General features: G+C 41.3%; 1 protein-coding gene across 1 annotated transcript in view; it reads left to right on the forward strand.

Moving 5' to 3' along the window:
* FRMD3 (FERM domain containing 3) overlaps positions 1-14,279 on the forward strand; it is a 168,685-nt gene extending 154,406 nt beyond the window's left edge. The window contains exon 14 of the mRNA XM_054987254.1: positions 10,432-14,279. Coding sequence (XP_054843229.1) covers positions 10,432-11,030 — 599 coding nt within the window. The 3' untranslated portion in view covers positions 11,031-14,279. The remainder of the gene's footprint in view (positions 1-10,431) is intronic.
* Positions 14,280-18,938: the final 4,659 nt, after the last annotated feature.

Here is an 18,938-nt window from a genome sequence, read left to right on the forward strand (position 1 = left end):
GCATTGCATTGCATTTCAATGCAAACAGCCAGCAAAGCAAAGATTCCTGCCTTTTTTTGCTAGATGGGAGGGGTGAGGAGGAGGTAGTGAGTCACTCAGTCCTCTCCCCCTCCCTCTTCCAAGAAAGGGCGGGAAGCTTTAGCTTCCTGCAGAAATTTGCTGGCTGTTTGCAAATGCAAATAGTAAATGGCTGCCGCCGGCTATTCTGAATATATCTGAAGCGATCCGAATCGCTTCGGAAATATCTGCTTCGGTATTTCTGAAGCGCTAGCCCCGATTCAGAAATGTCGAATATTTCCAAATCAGGCCCAATTCTGATTTTTAACCCGAATCGGATACCCAAAGCACACACCCCTAGTGGTAACAGTAGAACAACCAATGGATGCCCTACTGTGTGTGTGTTTTTAACTAAAAGCCAGTCTTGGATCAAAAGCCCTGGACAGAAAATGCTTTTGCATGTCATAGTGCCTAGACTATCACACTATGATCTGGGAGATCCAGGTTCAAATCCCCACTCTGCCATGGAAGTTCACTGGGTGATCTTGTGCCAGTCAAAACACTTTGTTTTGAGATAAAAAGAAGCCAGGAGGATGATGTTGTAAGCCTCTTTGGGTTCTCATTGGGGAGGGAAGTGGGATATAAACATCCAAATAAATTAAGAGCTGCTGTAGCATACTGGTTAAGTGGTTGGGTTGTCAAGCAGCGCTCTGTTGGTTCTAATCCCACTAGTACCAGGAGCTCAGCTTGTGGCCTTGGGTAAGCCACTCCTCTCAGTCCCAGCTCCCAATCTGCATTATGGGGATAATAATAGGACTGACTTCGTTCACTGCTCTGAGTAGGCACTAGTCTGTCTAGAAGAGCAGTATATAAGCACACTCTTCTTCTTGTTGTTGTTAAATACAGAAGTTGCAAAGGCCTGCTGCTATATAGCATTTGGAAAATGTAGCAAATGTTTAACAATTGCTAAAATGTGTAGAACTCTACAAAAGAAAATCTCAAGACAAAGACATTTTTATGCTGGCAGAAACAGACATTGATATACCAAGTTCTTCAGATTTAGAAGTTATATGGGTTTTTGGAATAATATATGGATTTTCTCACAAATTGACATAAGGGGTACAAGTTATTGATTATCTTTACAATATATGAAGCTTCACCAACATACTCTTGGGGAAGTATTTGGTAAATGTAATTTGAACAATATATATATACCAACATGGTAATTTAGGTGGAATTCCAGGAAGTAAACTTTGAAGGACAAGCTGGACTGAGTCTAAAGGCCATGAGTCTAAATGCCGTGTACTTACGGCCAAGCTACAAGTGACGAATGACACTTGAACGGCAAGTGAACAGACTCACATGTATTCCTCCCTGTTCACTTGCCCTCCACTCAATCAATACGTGATCGAATAGAGGGCAAGTGAACAGGGAGGAATACACGTGAGTCTGTTCACTTGCCAGGCAAGTGTCATTCGTCACTTGTAGCTTGGCCCTGAGTCTGAAGCCTATACCTAAACTAGATTTGCTAAAAAGAGATAATTAGTACAAAAAGATAATTAATGAGAACTAAAAAATAATTTTTAGGTTTAAAAAAAGTTTCAAGCCCTAGGTTATTTTATCCATAAGTAACACATAAATTAATGTATCTTGAAAGGTTTCAATGGCCTTAAGAAATCATGATCAAAAGGAACTGAATCCTATGAAAAAACTGTTCCAAGGTAGAATGAGTCAATTCAATAGTTTGTGAAGGGAAAGTTGCTTAGGCATACACCCAAAAGATATAATGAACTTTTAAGAGAACATTTTCTGTTGTTCACTGTAGAAGAAATCAAAATAACTTAGCAGGAGAAGAATTGTTTACAGTCCATGATGCTAGAAATAAATTTGGCAAATTGGTGGATAAACATTCCAGGCTAGATATTGGGCAGGTACAGATTTACAAGATTATTGTTTAACATATCTCTTCAGTCCCAGAATTTAGTCCAATTCAGTCCAACAGATGTTTGTGGATATTGATAAGTGTCTTGTTATATAAATTTCCTAGTGTGAGAAAAACCACACAAGACTATAATGAGAAACTGAAATGAGTTTTCTGAGATGTATTAAGAGACATCTGAAACTAGTTAATATAATGTGAGAAATAAATGGCATATTTTAAACAAAGATGGATCTGTACACAATGTACCTAAATAAGAGGCTGAAGATGGATGCACAATTCATCCATGAAAAAACAATGGCCTGCATCCAACTACATGTGTGTGAAATGCTGATTTTTCCTATATTCCTTTTTATTCTGGCAGCCTCTTCTGTCTTCCAGAAGATAATTCCTTGGATTGTGGGACCTATATGAAAGAGCAGATATATAGTTTAGGGTACTGTTGGAAGAAGAGGGGCAGCAGAAAAATTGCTTCTGGGAGCACTCCTAAACAGGTCTACTCAGAAGAAAGTCCAATATTATTCAATGGAGCTTTCTCCCAAGAACATGTCCCTAGGATTGCAGCCTTTCTGTCTTCCACAAGTGTAGCTCTGCGGACAGAAGACAACTTCCACTGACAATTGCATTCTTTTCCCCATCCTCACTGCAGCATCCTGCGACATTCAGGTTTTCTTGGGGGCCAGAAGGGTCTGCGGTAGGGCTGTGTTATTTGGGTTTCGCTTTGGGTAAAGATACCCGAAGTGGACTCGATTTGGAAAGCTTCAGTGTTCCTGAAGCGGGGCCAGCATGCTGGCCCTGCTTCAGAATACCGAAGCAAAGCTTTCCGAAGCATTCGGAAAGCTTCGGGGCTTGTTTAAAGGGCCCCGCCGCTGCTTGCAAGCAGTGGCGGGGCCCTTTAAACATCAACCCTCACACCTCCCCCACACCTACCTTGCGGTGGCTCTGGGCTGGCTCCTCTCCGGCGGCCCGCTGCCCAGCTGATGACCCTCCCGCCGCCAGATAAGTCGGTGGGGGCTGGAGGGGTCTCCCCAGGGTTGGGTGGAGGGGTCTCCCCAGGGGGGTGGGGGTAGAGGGGTTGCCCCAGGGAGGGGTGGTGGTTGTGGGGAGTTCCCCCCTCACTTCAGTATGTTCCGAATCTTTATGGAGCATACCGAAGCGATTCCCATTCCAAATCAGTTTCCCGCTTCGGGTAAACCTGAAGCGGGAATACCAAATATCCCCACCCGTGCACAGCCCTAGTCTGCGGGAATACAGAGGAATGAGGAAAACCTTGGCACACCTTCCATGCAGACCTTACATTGTCTGGGGGGAAAAAATCACAAACATTAGTAAGAGTGATGGTTGTTGTGGGTTTTCCGGGCTGTATTGCCGTGGTCTTGGCATTGTAGTTCCTGACGTTTCGCCAGCAGCTGTGGCTGGCATCTTCAGAGGTGTAGCACCAAAAGACAGGAACAATCTCTGTCTTTTGGTGCTACACCTCTGAAGATGCCAGCCACAGCTGCTGGCGAAACGTCAGGAACTACAATGCCAAGACCACGGCAATACAGCCCGGAAAACCCACAACAACCATCGTTCTCCGGCCGTGAAAGCCTTCGACAATTAGTAAGAGTTTCTAGAAAAACTTTTCTATAATGTCCCACCAAGAATCAAAAGATAGCTAATAACATACAGATTAGCTACTATGAACAGGACATTGACAAAGAATTAACAAAGAAGTTAAATAATAGTTTGTGAGAAATATGGAGTAATATTTTCTGAAAAGGGTAGACATAATAATTGCAGGAACAAAAGTGTTCTGTGTGCTTGAAGAAAGTGTTTCTGGGGAACAAAATCCAGAAAAATTAAAACTAGAAGAGCAGCCATTTTGAGATCATCTCTACTAAGACCGATTTCACATATGTCATTTAAAGCATCATTTAAAATTGTTGTTAGATGTGTATATGAGAAAGACAGAAATGCAGTTTCAGATGTGTTTGCATCAGATTCTTAAATTGATGGTTGGCCATGCCAGCAGATGGATTTATGAGTGCATTTCAAGCTTTCTGAATTGCTTGCATCACCTGTGTTCAAACACATTTGCGCATGAGAATGTCTTTTTCCTACAATTTTTGCTCTTATCACTGCAAAGAAGTATTACAATGAACAAGTTATAGCTTGGCTCCTTTGCTCAGTTTCTACTCCTTTGCCATTATTGTGAGTCTTTCGTGGTCATTTCTTTCACAACCAGCCTTCACTAATCGCTGGTAAAGCTGACCAAGATACATTTCAGGTTATTATTACTTATTTATTATTATTATTTATGTATAGTCGACCTTCCTCACTGAGATCCAAGGCATATTACATACTGCAAGTGAAATCAATATAATCAGTAGCTAGGACATTCACAGAACAAAAATACTATATGATCAACAGCTAGGACATTTAATGAAATCAGATACAATAGGGTATGGTAGCCGCAGATTTGAAAACTAGCAGAAAGCCAAACACATAGGTGAAACCTTTCTGAATTAAAGCATAAGTAATTAACATGATATTGTTAGCAATGTCTAACTACTCTCTAGGAACATATCTGCATCTGTAGACAGTACCCTATAGTCTAGTCTGTAGTCCCTGTCCCTTACCAAGATACCTCTTTGAGCTGTTTCTTATGACACAGCTCTATAATCTGAATAGAAAGGCCTCCTGAATAATTCAGTCTTGCATAGTTTGCAAAAAATCATGAGAGTGGGAGCTTTCCTGACTACAGGCAGGCCATTCCACAAGGTGGGGAGTGCCATGGAGAAAGCACATGAACAAGCAGATGTTGATTTAGCCCAGCTGTAGGGTGGTATCTGCGAAGGCCCTGACCAGTTGAGCAAAGCTGCTGTGTGGTGGAACAGCGGAAGAGGCAATTGCACAGATATGAGGGGCCAAGGGCATGAAGGGCTTTGAATTGAGGTAGTCATTGCCTTGAATTAAGCCTGGATGGGTAGCCAATGGAGTGAATGCAGAATGGGAGTGATATGCATGCTCTGTCTAGTTCCTGAAAGTGTGAGCTTCAGCGTTTTGATGTATTGTCGAAGGCTTTCACGGCTGGAGAATGATGGTTGTTGTGGATTTTCTGGGCTGTATAGCCGTGGTCTTGGCATTGTAGTTCCCGACGTTTCACCAGCAGCTGTGGCTGGCATCTTCAGAGGTGTAGCACCAAAAGACAGAGATCTCTCAGTGTCACAGTGTGGAAAAGAAGTTGGCAGGTAATTTATATCTACTCAGGAAGGTAGGGTTGGGCTGAGTCATCCAGTAAGAGTTTCCCAGGGTGTGGAATGCTCATGGAGGGAGGCTTCACTGTATCCTGAGGAGGTTCTTTTGCATCTGGATTGGTGCTTGATATGCTAATCTTCTCTGCAGGGCTATTGTTGGGTATAGAGTCTTTTGTTAGCCTGGTGTTTTTCAGGACTGGAAACCATGTTCTATTCATTCTCAAGGTCTCTTCTTTCCTGTTGAAATTGTGCTTATGCTTATGAATTTCAATGGCTTCCCTGTGCAATCTGACGAAGTAGTTGGAAGTGTTGTCCAGTATTTTAGTGTCCTGGAATAGGATACTGTGTCCTGTTTGAGTTAGGCTATGTTCAGCCACTGCTGATTTTTCCGGATGGCCAAGTCTGCAGTGTCTTTCATGTTCTTTTATTCTTGTCTGGATGCTACACTGTGTGGTCCCGATATAAACTTGTCCACAGCTGCAGGGTATGCAGTATACTCCTGCAGAGGTGAGGGGGTCTCTACTGTCTTTTCCTGATCGTAGTATCTGTTGTATTTTTCTGGTGGGTCTGAATACTCCTTGAAGGTTGTGTTTTTTCATAAGCTTTCCCATCTGTTCAGTGAGGGAGGCTTAATTTCCCTACCACGTTCTTGATCTGTGTCTGGATTCTGTATGCCTGCTTTTTTTAAAAAAACACTACCACATGGAAGCTCTATACATGGAACTTCCATCATCTCAGCAGGGTTCATTCACAGATGGGACTGATTGACATCTATACCTGGAAAAGTCTTAGAACAAGTCATCAAACAGTCAGTCCTTGAGCATTTTGGTGTAGTGGTTAAGAGCAGCAGGACTCTAATCTGGAGAGCGGGGTTTAATTCCCCACTCCTCCACTTGAAGCCAGCTGGGTGACCTTGGGTCAGCCACAGCTCTCTGGAGCTCTCTCAGCCCCACCCGCCTCACAGGGTGTTTTGTTGTGGGGGTAATAATAACATATTTTGTAAACCACTCTGAGTGGATGTTAAGTTGTCCTGAAGGGCAGTATATAAATTGAATGTTATTATTATGTTATTTATTTAGAAAGGATGGCTGTTCAAAGATAACATCGCCCCATTCTCCTCTTTGCTGGAAAAAATGCGGTGAAGATGGTTCATATGCGCACTGCTGGTGGGAGTGTTGTAGTGTCAAAAAAATTTAGAGACATTTTAGAACAAATAGAACATATAACTTCATATAAAATCCCACTAGACCCACAACTAATATTTCTAGATATTTGGCAAGCAGTTCAGATTCCAAATATACACCGACATCTTATATCAAGTCCCTTGAATGCAGCGAAGTCTCTGCTAGCACTCAATTGGAACAAACACACCCCTCCATCAGTAGCACAATGGTATTCCCGGGTCTGGGATCAGTTTATAGTTGAAAAAATTACTGAAAGGATCCAGTGTTCAAATTCACCTAATAAAAAAACAAATGTCTATGAAAAACGAATACCCTTTTTCAAATTTATTGATAAAAATGAGATGCAGCCTTCAAGTTTCCTATATCGAACTATTTTAGAACAATGATGTTTTATGTACACGTTTACTACTTATAGTAGCAAAGCTTTTCCAGAACAAGAGTTACCTACTTGTAATGATGTAATTTGTCAAAATCTACGTGTTCAACATTTTGTATCAGTTAACCTCATGTTATCATCAAATGTTATCATTATATGTATAAGGATGTTTTATTTAATTGATAAAGTCTGTTTGAATTTTAAAAAAAGAAAGAAAGAAAGGATGGCTGTGATTACTAAGAGCTAGCATGAGTTTCTCAAGAACAAGTCATGTCAGACTAACCTTATCTCTTTTTTTGAGAAAGTTACTACCTTGCTGGATCAGGGGAATGCTGTAGACATAGTTTATTTCGATTTTAGTAAGGCTTTTGATAAGGTTCCACATAATATCCTTGTCGACAAATTGGTAAAATGTGGTTTGGATCCTATTACTATTAGGTGGATCTGTAACTGGTTGATAGATCGTACCCAAAGAGTACTAGTTAATGGTTCCTCATCCTCTTAGAGAAGACTGACAAATGGAGTTCTTCAGGGATCAGTCCTGGGACCTGTTCTATTCAAAAATTTTATAAATGATTTGGATAAAGGAATAGAGGGAATACTTATTAAATTTGCCGATAATACTAATAACAACAACAACAACAAGAACAGCATTTGATTTATATACTGCCTTTTAGGACACTTTAATGCCCACTCAGAGTGGTTTGCAAAGTATGTTATTATTATCCCCACAACTAAACACCCTGTGAGGTGAGTGAGGCTGAGAGAGCTCTGAGAGAGCTGTAACTGTCCCAAGGTCACCAAGTTGGCTTCAAGCGGAGGAGTTGGGAATCAAACCTGGTTCTCCAGATTAGAGTCCCGTGCTCTTAACCACTACACCAAACTGGCTCTACTAAATTGGGAGGGGTAGCAAATATGGTCAAAGACAGAGTAAGGATACAGGATGATCTTGACAGGCTGGAAAACTGGGCTAAAAACAAATAAAATGAATTTCAACAGAGATAAATGCAAAGTTCTGCATTTAGGAAGGAAAAATCAAATGCTTAATTATAGGATGGGGGAGACTTGTCTTGGCAGTAGTATGTGTGAAAAGGATCTAGGGGTCTTAATAGACCATACACTGAACACGAGTCAGCAGTGTGGTATGGTAGCTAAAAAGGCAAATGTGGTTTTGGACTGTATCAACAGAAGCATAGTGTCCAGATCATGAGAAGTTATGGTATCGCTCTACTCTGCTCTGGTTAGACCTCACCTAGAGTATTGTGTTCAGTTTTGGGCACCACAATTTAAGAAGGATATAGACAAGCTGAAACATGTCCAGAGGAGGGCAATGAAGATGGTGAGGGGTCTGGAGGTCAAGTCTTATGAGGAAAGGTTGAAGGAGCTTGGAATGTTTAGCCTGGAGAGGAGACAACTGAAAGGTGATATGATAACCACCTTCAAGTACTTGAAGGGCTGTCATACAGAGGATGACATGGAGTTGTTTTCTGCTGCCCCAGAAGGTTGGACCAGAACCAATGGGTTGAAATTAAATCAAAAGAGTTTTTGGCTAAACATTAGGAAGAACTTCCTGTCAGAGCGGTCCTTCAGTGGAACAGGCTTCCTCAGGAGGTGGTGGGCTTTCCTTCTTTGGAGGTTTTTAAGCAGAGTCTAGATGGCCATCTGACAGTAATGCTGATTCTGTGAACCTGGGCAGTTCATGAGGGAGAGGACAGAATGGGTTACAACAGTGCTTAATTCTTTTGGCTCTTCTTACATATCCAGGGTAATGCCAATCACCACTTTGGGGTCAGGTGGCAATTTTCCACAGGCCAGTTTGACTAGAGATCCTGGAGGTGTTTTGCCATTTCTGGGCATGGAACAGGAGTTACTGGGGCAGCTGGGGGTGGGTGGGTAGTTGTGAATTTCCTGCACTGTGCAGGGGGTTAGACTAGATGACTCTAGAGGTACCTTCCAACCCTATGATTCTATGATTGCTGAAATACCCACAAGGTTCGAGGTCTTGCTCACAGTTGCTTAACACTAGGTAATGTTATATCTGCGCCAGGTTTCAGAGTTTCATATAATGGCCCATCTTTCTTTGGAAAGACTGTTGCTGCCTTTACTAATAGGGGCAAAAGACATGCTATTTTTCTAATTTGTTTATCAATCACATCTCATCCTATCCTTCCTTAAGGACTGCAGCATAGCATAAATAGGTTACTTTCCCTTCCCATTTTATCATCACAACAGTTGTTTGATAAATTAGGTTGAGCAGGACTAGCTGCCCAGTGAGCTTCATGGCAGAGTGAGGATTTAAACCTGGCCACAGTCTAGCACTCAAGCTATTACATAACACTGATTGTCAGTGCATTAGTAGTAGTGCACCAAATTAAATATAAACCATGGAGAAACTCCATAAATGACTCTCCAGGTTTATTTTTTTAAAACTAAAATGGAGGGATAAAAAACTGCCATTTTGCTCATTTTTCTTCATCAGCGATAATTTCCAACTGTCTCTTGCCTGTGTGCACAATTAATAACTGCTGAATAGAATGCTACATGTTATCACACATTCTCCTGTGACAAGTCATAGTTTAAAAAATTACTTCATAACCAGGGGAAATTGTGCCAGGCAAGGTGATATCTGAATATTGTCTTGCAAAATGTGGACTTTTATGAGGTCAGATTGAGGGGAGAGGGCTAGGGCAGAGGAAGCAGACACAAAGGCCAGGTTGGAGGCAAAAAAGGCCACAATTGTATTGGTTACAGCTTATCAGAGCCTTGGTGCTGCATGGGGCATGGATCCCTGATCAGCAGACCCACCTGCCAGCTCATCATCCCCTCAGGACACCAGCTGAGGGGAGCCCATCCCCCCTCAAGACACCAGCTGGTGTTAGTGGTTAGTGGGAACGCACTTTGGTGTATGTTAGTGGGAACGCACTTTGGCATATGTTAGTGGGAACACACTGCGGTGTATGCCTCTGCATTGTTCCCCTGTCACCAGGAAGCGAGTAATCCCTGACAGTCCCCAAGCTGGGCTTTCACTTTCCTAAATGGCTCCCACGATCCCATAAGGGGATCCCCTGCTATGGGGAGACAGAGCACACAGGCTGTATTAACTCCAAATGGATCTATGCCCAGTGCCCAAACCGCCCGCAAAGTTGTGACAAGAGATAATATCGAAGATGAAGAACATGCCCAGTGAAACTGCACAAGAAAAGGGCAATGCCCTGAAACCAGAGCAATGAGGAAGGGCTGGGTGGGATCGCTAGCATGCGGCGAACGTGAGGGGGCCCAGGTGGCTGTGCACTGAGTGCACTCAGGGCACATGCCCTTAGCCTGGGCAGCTGCTCCTTACTGGCCAGCGGGGCCCTGCCCAGGGATCGGCTCCCTCATGGTCATGCAGGAGCCAGTGAGAGCCTCCCAGGCTGAGCTGCAGCAAGAGCCTCCACTGCCACCCTTGCCTTGCAGCCTGACAAACCGGCCCCGTAGTAAATCAGTGGCCGTAGTTTACTGTGATACAACACACAGATCTTGCTTTAAACTGAGTAATATTGCATAAGATATTTATAGAAAAGTGAAAAGCTCCTTTCATTTGCTTTTTGAAAAGAGCCAAGTAGATTATCAGATTGCAAGTAGCTGCTTTTGGAAACTTTTTTGTGCTGTTCTATGACATCATCACTTTAAAACATTTGTTTACTTTTACTTTTGCAGGCATCCAGCTGCCGAAGGAAGATGATATTTCAATACCTGTGCTGTCCAACTCTCCTGCAAAGGAGGCAGACGATAGTTCAGATCTTTCTATTGAAGAAGAAGAGAAAATTAAGGAGGAACCTTTAACTATCTCTGAGTTGGTGTACAACCCAAGCACCAGCTTGCTTCCCACGCCAGTTAACGATGAAGAGATTGACCTACTCTTTCAAACCTCTCCTAGGGCAGATAATGAGAAACAAGATACAGATTCATTTGAGGAACTGGAGGCAGATGAAAATGCATTTTTGGTTGCAGAGGAAGAGGAGCTTAAAGAAGCTCGGAAAGCGCTTAGATGGAGCTATGACTTTTTGATGGGTAACATGAAGGTAAATGCTGTTGTGAAGAGCTTTTCCAGACTTCTTCTTGTTGGGCTTGGAATACTGCTAGTAGTTTTCCCTCTTCTACTTGTGCTTTTGGAATCAGACCTTGATGTCTCCTTTCTCCATGAAATCCGACAGACACCAGAGTTTCAGCAGTTTCACATTGAGTATTACTGTCCTCTTAGACAGTGGGTAGCCTGCAAAATAAATTTTGTTAGTCACTTGTTTGGCAGCTCTTAAATGTTAAGAATATATGACATGACTAAGGGCTATATTCAAAACTAGTGAATTTCAGGCAGTACTAGGTGCTCGCTTGCAAACATCCTCAAGGCCATCTGCAAGTAATTGTTCATTTTTGGACTTCAAAATTCTTAAGTTTCCTTTCAGATAGTTGGCTTAGCTACATGGTGGCCTTCAAATAACCAAAAAGCTATTTGATTTTTATTGTCTGTTTTTATCAATGACTTCGCTGAACTGAAATTTATTGTCTGTATCATTACAAGCCATGATAATCTACATTTAAGTATCAGCAACAGAGAGAAGGTGATGCTTTTGAATATACTCCTTAGTGAAACAATCTACTAACCGATGCCTATACAAGCAATGTTGATTGCTGGGATTTTGTTTCTTGGTTTGATTTTTCATTTAAAAATATTTTTATGTGTTTACAAGATTTTGGTAAATTTATAGCAAAGACAACTTCTGAAGATATTTAAGTGTACAGATTGGTAAATAAAATGCACAAAGGCATGTCATGAATTTTTAAAATGTTTTAGCAATTTTTTTAAAAATTGAAGAATGAAAATTCTTACAGATCTGCACAAGATGATGAGTGGCTGCAGAAAAAAAGTAGAGAGTTCACTTAAGTGTGTACAGAGTCTGATGGATGGAGAGGAAAATATACCAAGGGTTCAAGGGTTCTGGGAGCTCAACTGAACAATATGATGTTTGCCTTGTGCTAGTGTAGGGGCCAGGGGGAAATTGGCAAACAGGAGTGAATACTTAGCACTTCCTGTGCCCACTGATTCTTCCTTCCAAGTATCCCCCGTGGACCTTTCCCCATAGGTCAGACTCCAAGACTGAAGAAAACCTGATGGCTGTGGGGGAAATGACGTGGAAAGATTTCTGAAGGGAAGAATCGGTTTGATTCAATAACCGCTCCCACCTACCAGTTCTTTTCTGCAAATGCCATCCAACTACCCTCACACTCACAAAAACAGGCAACCAATATGGGGTAATGCGTAGGCTAGCCCTCACAGTTTTTATGTGGAAGAAGGATAAGTGATTCTGACAAGGTGGCAATTTCACTTTTCTTGTGGTTTACCTTCTTAAACTTCAATAAGTGATAATGGATGGTCTTTGCAAGACAGTGCAAGTACAGTTTGTAAGAGATTTAGAGAATTTTGGATTAACTGTAGAATATTGTATATAACATAGAAAAAAAGTAAATAACAAAACAAAACCTAGCTAGATCTACTTAAATATGTAGTTAAAAGTTAAAAGAAGTTAAAAACACACCGGTCTCTAAAAATAGAGACAAACTCTGTGAAAAGTATCCTGCCCAGTTTCCCAAGCATTTGAAGATCTTAGTCCTTGATTCTATGCATTACTGTTTCATAAAAAAATCCCAGAGTCGTCATTTCATTTTTTATTTCCTGTGCATCTAATCTGTTTATCACAACTGGCAGTCGATTCACATGACTTATTCATGTCCCTATGCTGATAGTGTATGGTTATTTTTGTCATCTTGATGTGCCTGTGTAGCTCCACATACTTCTAAGAGGTTACAAATGCATAAAACCTAATTTGTTTAGAGATGATCAATAGCCCCAATTCCCAACTTTGCCTTTTTATGGTATGATTTTGCTGGATACAGGACCTGCCCCCTCTATGTATTAATCTGAGTCCTTTCTCAGGTAATCACCTCACTGGGGCCAATTGATATTTTGCCCATGTGAAAAACATGTTAATTCCATTTCTGCTGTTTGAATGGGGGCTCTTTATTATTTAATTTTTCTGACACTGATTGGTGTATACTTTTGAATTTGAGTAGAATTTGCCCTCACAATAACCTGTTGAGGCCATTCAGACTTCATGGTGCTTCATCCATGATGAGGATAAAAACAGAAGTATGGCACAATCTAGCTCACAAGCATGATTACAGTTTCTTGATTTTCATATAATTGAAGTGTGCTTAAGTGCACCTCAGATTGTGACTGTAATTTGCAAAATGTAAGTTCAGTAATTCTCTAGGGGAACATGGACCCCCTGATTCAGAGTTCAGCAGAGGTCCTGTACATGCAACAAGTTACTGTATCAGGATGCAAGTCTCTAGTTTGTTTCTTCTGTAATGGGCTAGTTTGGGCAGTATACCTATTACAGTTTCTCTTTCTTTGTCCTTTATCTCCTAGTTTCCATCGGTAACTTTATGAGCTTTTCTCCTGTGTCCCAAAGGTAGTTGAAAACTATCATGGTTTTACTATCAAATTCTGCCTTTCCTAACATCCATCCTTTTGACAGTAAATGCTGATCAGTAGTTTGGTGCTTATTTAATCTGTTTGTAACTTCTAGTTAAATCCCTTGAAACAAGAATCCATTAAGAAGACATTTCTCTTTGGTTTCCAGATCAAAGATAACGATCACCTGCATTTTAGGCAGTTGTTGTTATTTTAGAAATAGATAACATTGAATGTGCAAATTGTGTGCTAAAAATAAAGCCAAGCTCTATTTCTGGGTCCTATATATAATTTACCCCTTAATTATAAACATTTAGGTCCTGAGTTTTAGAACTTAGTCTTGTCTATGTCATAAAGCTCCAGAATCATTAGGAGCATTTGTCTGTATGACTTAAATTGATGAGGAAAGGGATGAGTTGCATGAGGAACATGTTACCTCAAAGAATGGACTGTGCAATAAGGATGCATGTAGAGTTCAATGCAAGTGCATGTACATAGAATGTATAGATGTATATACACACCATTGTCCCTTTAGAACTGTCCTAAGGTGAAATCCATTGAATAATGAGTACAAATTACATCTTTTCTAGAGAATGGATAGAAATTAGAAGCAGCTGAGGGGGGAGGGTGTATATAATCTATAGCATGTACTGCATAGACCCAAATTGTTTTGTCTCTAGTGCTGGAAATGACAGAGCTGGCATATGAAAAGTTCATAGGTACAGTATTGTGTATTTCTGTCTGTGCTTGGAATATATTGTAAAGCATTATGTACTTGAAATCTATTTTGTGATTTGTCTAATATTTATAAACACAACTCTGGGAAGAATTAAATAGGGTTTATTCCACTTAAATACGAACAACACAAAAAATACAAAAACTTTGGGGGAAATGTACCTGTAAACTTGAGCCTTATATTTGTAAAGTGATTTCATATTTCTATGTCAACATCTTGATTGTTTTATATGTTAATATGACAGGACTCCCTAATAAAAATACATTGAAAAAAGCCACTCTGCAATGATATGCTTCTTACTCCACAATAAAGTTATTTGCTAAAAGCATAGTAGTGTTGGTTATTACTGCTTTGATCATAAACATGCAATTTGGTAAAAAAAAAACCTTAATAATGATTCAGTCCACATAATGGATAACCAGCATGCACATGTATGAGATTGAATGTTGTAACAATTATAGCAGCACAATAACATGAAAGATATCAGGATGGCTACAGGAAGATAAACTGAACGTATTCAGAACCAGTATTCAGTATATAAATTGAATAAATAAATAAGACTGTGGTAAATATACACACAAATATATTTACTTAAGCCACATTGTTCATAGATACTACATTTGTTATGATTCATATTTGAGACGCACTGTATGTATTGTGTTTGAGGAACTAACTTGTGTGCTTCTGTGATGGACAGGACTGGCTTCAGCTCAGTCTTTCCTGAGAGACAGCCAATGGGAGTGGGTGGAATGCTGGGCCAATCAGCAATATAATCCATTGGAGAGAAAACGGGGCTTTGGTGAGTGAGAAGGGTTTGAGACACAGCCGTATGATATGCTGCAGAAAGATAGCTGGCTTAGAAACCTTTTCTGTTCAACCTCAGTATGTTTAGTAGTTTAAAATCTGTTCACTCCTATGTTCCTTCTTACAAATAAAGTTTATTTTTGTTTGGTTTAACCCTGGCCGGCCTGAAGTTGTTAGCTGAGGAGGGAAATAAGACTCGCACACAAATGCTCTGGTCATGAGGAAAGGGCCTAGTGCATTAAATGGTGGCAGTATGTATTGAGGGAAAGTAACTTCTGAGTTTCCTTTTCCTCAGTAGCCCTGGGCTGTAGCTGGGTGAGGAGGTGTACATACAGGAAACTGGCTGCCTGTCTGATGGAGCCTCTGGAAGAGGAGAGAGGGGACTGTATGAGGACTTGAGTCAGAGCTCTCTGCCTGCTATAGTGGAGGATAGACAGGTGGCGTGTGGCAGGGTACTCCCAGCCTTTCCCTGCCTGCGTGGCAGGGGTGTGAAAGGCTGTGTGAGAGAAGGGGCATTGTTATAGCTTCCTTTATCAAAATATACAAATCTTTTTTGGGGTCTTTCTTGCCATCTGCAGATGAGAAGAGAACACGGTATATGATGATTTCTCTCATGAAAGGGATCCTGACCATTTCTTCCCACTTTGTATCTTGAAAATGTGCCAAGAAAAAGTGACTGTCGATATGCCACTGTAAAATTGGAATTGTTCTGATACTCTTCTGATTCCATGCTAGGAATTATGGTCCATGAAAGCATCACACGGAAGGCATGCAATGCCAGAAAATCAGGAGGCAGTGCCCTCTGCTGACCTTTTGGAGTAATCTCAGACTTTTGGCCCAAGAAATTACGATTCGTTACAGACATAATACTTCAATACATGCCAAGCTGAGAATAATTTTAATTAACATCTTAAGCACCTTCAAGCTCTCTGTAAAGATAATGAATTTGGCAACATTTGCTCACTTCTGAAAAAATTCTTCAAATGTTTATATAAATATATAAAGCAATCTAATACTCATTGATGAGTTAAATAATTAGATTTAATGTATATACTATAAAGGAATAACACCTAAGGCATTTTTACAATCATGAAAGCATTTTGAGCTGTGTAAATTCTTTACGTGTATCTAGTGAAGCTGCTCATGCTGCACCTTACCAGAGCTCTGATTTTTGGGTATTAGTTTCCTGGTCTTGTGTTTACCTTGCACATATTCTTTTAACAACTGTTGAATTAGTAAAGAATTACGTCTTCTCATAAAATCATTTCTCACATGAAGTGGCAGATTTGCTTTTCTTGTGGAAAATTAATAGGTCAGAATGTGTTTGATTACCATCAAGGTGGAAGGGACAAAAGCAGCAGTGGGAAAGACATGGAAACAGGGCCAAACTTCCTCATTCAAGGGCATCTTTATCTTGTTTGGTCCTCACATATGTCATTATTTGCTAATATAAAATATAGATATAAGAAGGCTCTTGTGATGAAATTTAAAGTACAAGAAGCGGATTTGATTCAACCACTCATCCTTGAATTTTTGCTCTTTTGAGGAAAGGCTCCTTCCCCAAGCATCCTTTGGATAGAAGTGGGCTTTGGACACAATTGGTTCATATTCTATCTGATTGTGAAAAGCACATTAATAATTATGACTTTTGCATGTTATCAGTAACAGAGCCAGTTTGGTTTAGTGGTTAAGAGCAGCCAGATTATAATATGGAGAACCAGATTTGATTCCCCACTCCTCCGCTTGAAGCCATCTGGGTAACCTTGGATTAGTCACAGCTTCTTGGAGTTCTCTCAGCCCTACCCACCTCACAGGGTGATTGTCATGAGGATAATAATAACACACTTTGTAAACTGCTCTGAGTGGATGTTAAGTAGTCCTGAAGGGCAGTATGTAAATCAAATGTTCATGTCATATTAAGGGCAGATATAAGGCATAAACATTTTAGTACAACATTGACGTGATTTATTCTTTTGAAGTAAAATGTTTGGAAATAAATTTTTAAATACAATGACAGATGACACTTACCCCAAAAAAAACAAAAAAGGGGACAGCTGATGTCTGTTTTAATTGCAAGAAAAGAAAATAGATGCATATTGATGTTTCTCTAGTTTTTCTGTAGGCTGTCAGACTGTGGCTAAATAAGGCACTCACTACAGGGTTCCCTTTAGAAGCAAACACAAGTCCATTGTTTGGAAAAGGAAACTTTACTGCAGAAAAGGTCCATTATAGTCCACTGTCCTGAATAGGAGAATCAGGATGGTACATGATCATTGTTACCAATGAAGAGCAAGCATAAGATACAGAGTAACAATACCCATCTGGATCAGCCTCCCCCCACCGTTCTCAAAACAACATCTCTCGGTCCTGGGAAGCTGCTCTCCTTCAAGGCCAATGCTTGGTGGAACGGTGTTAGACAAAACAGTCTCCTCCGGTGGGAATGCTGCATGGGAACTGGTGCACCTGGGAAGAGAACACTCAAACACTAGAAGCATTAGAAAATGGAGTCAGTACAGTTTAGATATACACTGGACCTGACATTCTGCCCCCCTTAAAACAGATCCCCCCCTGGCTTATATGGGTAGCGCGTATGAAAAGCTTTGGTTAGTCTAGGAGCATGAACATGTGCAGAGTGCACCCATTCATCGTAACCAGAATCAAAGTCCTTCCATCTAATGAGGTAAAAAAGCTGATTTCGTTTGAGTTTAGAGTCCAAGATTTGCTGTACCTCATAGTGTATTTGGTCGTCAATTAAAGTTGGAATGGGTGGAGCTTTGACGTGCCATTTGTTGTCGGTGGGAGCTTTCTTTAGAAGACTGACATGGAACGTGTCATGCACATGGCGCAGGTTCTTGGGCAAAGTTACAGCAACAGTCACTTCATTTATTATCTTGCGCACAGGAAAAGGTCCTAGGAATTTCAGAGCGAGTTTGCGGCTGGTCTGAGCAAGTTTTAGATTTTTTGTGGAAATATACACATGATCACCGGGTTGTAATTCCCATTCGGCCGCACGATGGCGGTCTGCGTATTTTTTGTAATCCAGTTTGGCTTTGTCAAGGTGCTTCTTAATAAGAGTCCATTGCTGCGCCGCCTCCCCCCACCACGAAGATACATCTGGCAATTTAGAGGAATGGAGAGGGGGGGCATCTAACGGGAAGGGATTGAAGTGAGTTCCGTAGACAATTTTGAAGGGGGCCTCCCCCGTTGAAGCGTGTACACTGTTGTTATATGAGAACTCGGCCAGAGGGAGAAGGTCCACCCAATTATCTTGTTGAAAATTAATGTAGCAACGAAGAAACTGTTCTAATATTTGGTTTGTTTTTTCGGATTGCCCGTCGGTTTGTGGGTGGTGGCTTGAACTGAGGCCTTGTTCAATATTCAACATTTTCAAAAGCTCCCGCCAGAAGTTGGCAACGAACTGTCCGCCGCGATCCGAAATCACCTTGGACGGAAAAGAATGTAATTTTACGATGTGTTTCAGAAACAAATCTGCTAGTTTTCGAGCGGAGGGTATAGTAGTACAGGGGATAAAATGAGCTTGTTTGGAGAACAGATCTACCACCACTAAAATGCAATTATGTCCTTTTGAGATAGGTAGATCAGTGATAAAGTCCATAGATATTATTTCCCAGGGTCTGTTTGGCGTTTCCAATGGTTGCAGGAGACCCGGAGGCTTCCCTTTTCTGGTTTTGGCGCTGAGGCAAATAGGACAGGAACTAACGTATTGGGAAATGTCTTTGCGCATGCCCGGCCACCAGAATTGTCTTTGGATGAGGTGCAAAGTTTTCAGATACCCATAATGTCCAGCAGTGGGAGCATCATGACAGCGCTGCAAAACTTCCAGTCGGAGGCTGTCTGGGACATAAAATTTGCTCCCGGCTAACCAATCCCCTTGTGGGGATTGGGTCAGTTTGCTTCGCGGAGCCCTATCCCCCTCCTTCTCTACCTCAGTTTTGAGTTTCGATTTCCACTCTTGGTTGGCCGGGAGGGGCTGCTTGGCATGGCTGCGAGTAGTCACCACGCCCCCAAGTTGCGTAGGCGAGAAGACAGTGTCGACAGTCTCCTCCCGTTTGCTCTTATGTTGGGGCATGCGCGATAGGGCGTCTGCCAAAAAGTTAGTTTTGCCCGGGAGATAATTTAGAGTGAAGTTGA

Source organism: Eublepharis macularius, chromosome 8 (genome assembly GCF_028583425.1).
Source record: "Eublepharis macularius isolate TG4126 chromosome 8, MPM_Emac_v1.0, whole genome shotgun sequence".
Lineage (NCBI taxonomy): Eukaryota > Metazoa > Chordata > Lepidosauria > Squamata > Eublepharidae > Eublepharis > Eublepharis macularius.